The 5,568-nt window shown below is 31.3% G+C and overlaps 1 protein-coding gene across 1 annotated transcript; it reads right to left on the bottom strand.

The window, feature by feature from the left end:
* Positions 1 to 1,025: 1,025 nt before the first annotated feature.
* Positions 1,026 to 3,035, bottom strand: LOC127103626 (8-hydroxygeraniol oxidoreductase). Its single transcript, XM_051040874.1, has 7 exons — positions 2,761 to 3,035; positions 2,539 to 2,681; positions 2,428 to 2,465; positions 1,892 to 2,294; positions 1,574 to 1,807; positions 1,343 to 1,501; positions 1,026 to 1,266 (listed from the first exon to the last, which is right to left on the bottom strand). The coding sequence occupies exons 1-7, from the start codon at positions 2,792 to 2,794 to the stop codon at positions 1,156 to 1,158; spliced, it is 1,122 nt and encodes a 373-aa protein (XP_050896831.1). The 5' UTR covers positions 2,795 to 3,035; the 3' UTR covers positions 1,026 to 1,155.
* Positions 3,036 to 5,568: the final 2,533 nt, after the last annotated feature.

Below are 5,568 nucleotides of genomic sequence, written 5' to 3'. Positions count from 1 at the left end.
TATCTGAATATTTTGTTGATACATCTATGCTTAGTTCAGGGTACCTTTTGTTTCTTCACCTAGTAAAGTGTCCGTATAATTTGATAATCAAAACATGTATTCTTCATAGTGAAATTTTTAAACTAATATAAGTTGGATTGATGGAATCGGGAGCGGAGCGGAGCGGTATGAGATGAAATTGCGTGGTATTCCATTGTTTGAATAGTTTAAAATCGGATGGAGCAAAATGGATTGATATGAATTTCATTACTTTCTATTACTTACCACCATATTTTTCTCTCTCCAATTTAGACCGAATTAAGAATTTGTCTTGTTCCGTCATAAAATTTTTAACAATGGAATAAAATCTTCATTCCGCTTCACCCCATTCCGCCTTAAAGAAAAAACAATTGATTAGAGAACATAGAACATGATGAGTTGGGTTCGTGCCTTAAAGTGAAAAGAAAATTGGATAATTAGAAGTTGCAGAAGAAATTGTGTAAGGCAGGTAAATTAGGTGCTTGTAAAGGGTGTTTGTTTTTATCACTTTTACTCTGTTATGCATTCCTTAATGTGATAACATATATAAATTATTAACGTCCAGTTCCTTCGATAATGGTTCTAGAACCTTTGCTCAGAAACCGTCGATTCTGCTTCTGTTTTCTTCACATGTTCCTCTTGTTTCACGGTAGAATGAAGCATTTTGACTTCAAACTTTTTCATTTGTGCTTATCGATTTGAATTGGTAGAATGGTAGTGTTACCAATGTGTTTTGTTTTAAAGGATTTTGGAAGCATTGTGTCATTGATGCCTCTTCATACTGCGATTTCTCAAGGTACTGCTTCTGTTTACTCTCTTTTTGATGTTTGTGACGCCATTGTTACATTTTTTTTTTCTGTTAATTTTTCATGCATCTGTATAATTATTTAGTCTAACACCGTGTGTTAGATACTATACAATTTAAGGTTACCATATACACCATGAAAATCAAAAGAACTCAAATATTTAAAATATAATTTGATTCTTGAATGTATGATGCAAATATATGCCAAAGAAAGAGAATTATCACCTGAATATATTATATAATGCAAATATTATTATTAGTACATAGAACTCTATCAAATATTTTCTCCTAGAAATTATTAAAATTTGATCTTAGCAGCAATAAAGATAACATTACATCTTGATAACAACTTTCACACAATCGAGCTGTTTCAGTAACTCAAATGCTTTGTTTATATCAACCAAAGGAACCTCATGAGTGAAAAGTTCTTCAAGAGGGAATTCCTGTAAACAGTCCAATTTTATTATTAAACACTTCAAGATTATGTGTCATTTATTAACAACGAACACACGAGATTACCTGTTTTTGACATTTGTGAGCAATGATGGAAAGATCGGATTTAGCTTTTATACCTCCAAAAACAGAACCTTTTAAGGTTCTACCAAACTGAATAGCAACAAGGCCAAACGGTACAACAAGTTCAGTTCCTATACCAACTGCAATTGTTTTACCTGTTCCCTATTTACATTACAAATACAAAAATTTAGAACCACAAATTAGGATAAAATACTATAAGGCAACATTGATTACCATTTTTGTGGCTTCCACATATTCGGTAAACATAGATGCAACACCAGTACATTCAATACAGTAATCTACACCCATTCCAGTTAACTCTTTAACCAAATCAGAAGCAGACTTATCAGAAACATTAGTATTTATAAAGTGTGTCATTCCAAAAGCCTCTCCTTTTTCTTTCTTCATCTCATTTTTGTCAACTCCAATTATCTTACTTGCTCCCATCATCTTGGCCGCACTTATGGCCTGCACCACAAATTCCAAATCAAGTTTCAATTTTCAAACAAGATAAAATTATTGTTCTTTGTCCATATCATACATCACACATACCCCTAATCCAACAGCCCCGAGACCAAAAACAGCTACAGTTGAACCGGTTTCAACAACGGCTTCCTTCCAACAAGCTCCATAACCGGTTGAAAAACCACATGAAATGAAACTAGCATGAGCTAAATTAATGCTTGGATTAACTTTGAGAAGGTAGTTGACATCAACAACCACATACTCTGACCATGTAGTACAGCTCAAAACATGATACAGTGTTTGGCCTCGTACCGACAACCTTGATGTGTTATCTGGCATTAGACCATTCACTCTTAAAGGATGTGTCAAACACAAATTGGTTTTTCCTGAAACACAGTTCTCACATTCTTCACACTCCCCCATGTGTGTTGGAATTATCAAATCACCTTCCTTTAGATTTGTTATTTCATCACCAACACTCTCTACAACACTGCACCGTTTACACAAAACTCATAATATATTAATTATTCAATGAATCTGAAAAAAAAAATTTGCTTATAGTCGTGACCTGAGTTGTGTAAATGTAAATAACTAAGATACAACACAAAAAGTATTATTATTACCCAATTCCTTCGTGTCCAAGTGCTAGAGGAAATTGATTCTGCAAATGAGTTAATAATAAAGTTAAAACACAACATATATAGGATTGAAGTTATGTGAGTGAGTAGACTAACATGTGGGAATCCTTGAAGGCTTGAAATGTCTGTATGGCAGACGCTAGAACACAACATCTTAACTCGAACTTCTGTTGCTTTTGGTGGTTCCACTTGTATATCTTCCACTGTCACTGCCTTTCCTACACCCCAGCATATTGCAGCTACAATCCAATAAACATAAATGTATCATATGTTGTTGAATCACAGTAATGAGTCTAAGAATCATATGATATGGTATACCTTTGCATGTAATAACCTCTTTGGCTCTTGACATTGTTGATACAAATGCAATGAAATCTGAATCTGGGCTGCAGAAAACACACAACGTGTAGTTTGTTTTGTCAATTAAAAAAACTCGTATTATGTAAACAACTAGCCACGAGTTCAACCCCTTTCACAATGGAATAAAAAATTGTTGCGTCAATTTGTAATGAAGTTATGAGTGTGAAATGTGATCGGTTGTTAGAGAGTAAGCCGTAAGTGTCACTTGATATTGATATCATAGTTATGGTTTGTTGTTGAGTTCTATATCACTAACTACTTTTGCAAGTAATTATCCATTCTTTGGACTTGGTGTTTCTAGGGAGTCGTGGATAACACGTTTATTTCATTTTATGATAACATGCTTTCTATGCGGTGCTGTATCACTTGAGGTGGACGTTTTTACTTGAGGTGGACGTTTTTGTTTCACTACATATTCAAATCAATTATATTAAATTAACAAAAGATTTATATTAGTTGTCAATTGTTAGCAAATCTTTTTGTTTTTGTTAGGAATGAAAAAAAAAAGTCACACATATCTCTTTTATTCGTATCAGTGCTTCAAAGTATTAGATATGCATCCTTTAATGTGTTTATCTGTTTTATCTCATTTTTTATAATTTTTTTCAAACGTAGATATTAATATAAATTTTTACATTTTTAAACTTAAAATATGAAGTGTCTGCTGACTCTTCCTACTATGCCCTTATTTTTTACGGAGCAAGACAATGTGTTAGGTCCGCCCTTCAACTATTCTCGTCCTATCCTACTTCGTTTTTTTGGACTTCTATATAAAAGACTTAAATGGATAGAGATGTCTTTTTGCGCCTCCTACTTTTATCAATCTTAAACCTCCATTTCCTTTTAATTCTTAGCTAAACGAATTTAAGTTAGTTGACTTATCCATCTCTCTCCTAAAAAAAACACATTATGGATTTTGAATAAACCTCATTTAAAATCCATCCTAGATCTAGATATGTGTTGAATGTTTCGAGCGAAATGTGCAATTTATCTCATGTTGGAACCTTTCTTAGAGATTTGGGGAGATGTTGGAATTAGGTTTCGGTAACATTGGATTGACCATTGTCTCCCGTGTAATTTCTCCCTCTCCTTTATGTTTGTGTGGAGATTCGGACTTGGATCTTATTCTTCTCTTTTTTTCTCTTATTCTCTCCCTCCTCTCTATCTCTCTCTTAATCTTACTCTTTCTCTTTATTATAAAATCATTTTTACTTTAAATAGAATGAGATCAAGAGATGGTCGCTGAACTTTACTTTCTTTAAAATTTAATTGACCATCCAATTTTACACGTGGCATGATGATTATGATAAAAGGAATTATTTATAATAATTTGATAATATTGACTAAAATAATTTATTTATTATTATTTTAATTAAGTTTTTTTAAAAGTTTATATAAAAATTAAATAGTACAAATTCTAAAATACATTTATTTGAACTTAAACCCATATCTTGCAACATTTTAAAAACCCACAAGTTGACACTCATGTGAGCTAGTGTATACTTTAAAAGTAAGCTAAACCATGTGGGACTTGATTGTTTCCCTTCCATGTTAGACTTGGATGAATGGTTCTTTATTGTCCTCATTGATATATATCACATTTATCTTCATGCTTTCCACTACTAAACAACATACTTCATTAAAATTTAGAAACAACCATGCACATATAGGTTGTTGAGTGAGTAAAGGAGCAGTGTCTCCATAGGAAATCTTCTGAATGAATGGTTCAAATGATCAAATAAGCTTTTTTAAATATATGTCCTGTCATTGTTCAAGACTCTTGCTTTTCTAGATGCAAACTAAGTTTTTTTCGTGATTATTTCATATTCATAACTGTCTTCAAACATGTTCTTTCTAACCATCATGTTAGAAAAAATATACAGGGATAGTTTTAACCTCTTAATTGGATCAACTTAGTTCAACTAAGAGTAGTCTAGGTTCAATTGACCATTTCTTAGTATGATATTTTTATGAAGTGGCAGCCTATGTTAAATTACTCTAGTGTTCTCATATATTCTAATCATGTTAATGAGGTGAAAAAGAACTATAAGATGGAGAAACACAAGTTGGTGAGAAAGAACAATAGAAGAAAGAATAAGTGCCGGTGGAAACATAAGAAAAGGAAATTATTAGTTACACTTAAATACCTACATCGATTTGTTGATAAAAATATTATTAGTGTTATATACATCAATCAAACTTAGACTAATATATTCATAAGGATTGGAAAGATGCTTAAATTGTTTAGGCCCAAAAACACATATTATAATTCTTTTAAAATTTGAAATTATTAATTTTCAAATAAATTTGTATAAAAACATAATTAGAATTATTAATTATTAAATAATTATATATCAAATATTAAATAATAAATTATCCTAATATGTCAGTCATTGGAACTAATTTTTGTATCCTAATTGTAAAGTTCAAGACCAACAAACTGATTTTTAAAATGGAGGAACTCAAAATTAAAAACTATAAAACTAAGGGATCAAAAGTGCATTTAAACATTTTTTTATTTCTCTACTCAAATCTTAATATTAGTACTTAGTAGTTTGCAATTAAATGTCATATTTCTTAAAAATTGAGGGCAAGAAAATAGGAGAAGATATACTAAATTGATGTAAGTCCCATACATTTTATCTTTTTTCTAACTATGGAAAACAAAATCGAGATGAGTAATTTTTAGAATAGAAACGTGAATACTGATAAGAGTAAAGAGAAACACACAAAAGCTTTGTTCACATAGTTCAACTAAATTGCCTA

This window comes from Lathyrus oleraceus, chromosome 7, assembly GCF_024323335.1.
Source record: "Lathyrus oleraceus cultivar Zhongwan6 chromosome 7, CAAS_Psat_ZW6_1.0, whole genome shotgun sequence".
Classification (NCBI taxonomy): Eukaryota; Viridiplantae; Streptophyta; class Magnoliopsida; order Fabales; family Fabaceae; genus Lathyrus; species Lathyrus oleraceus.
This window is presented reverse-complemented; position numbering and strand designations above follow the sequence as displayed.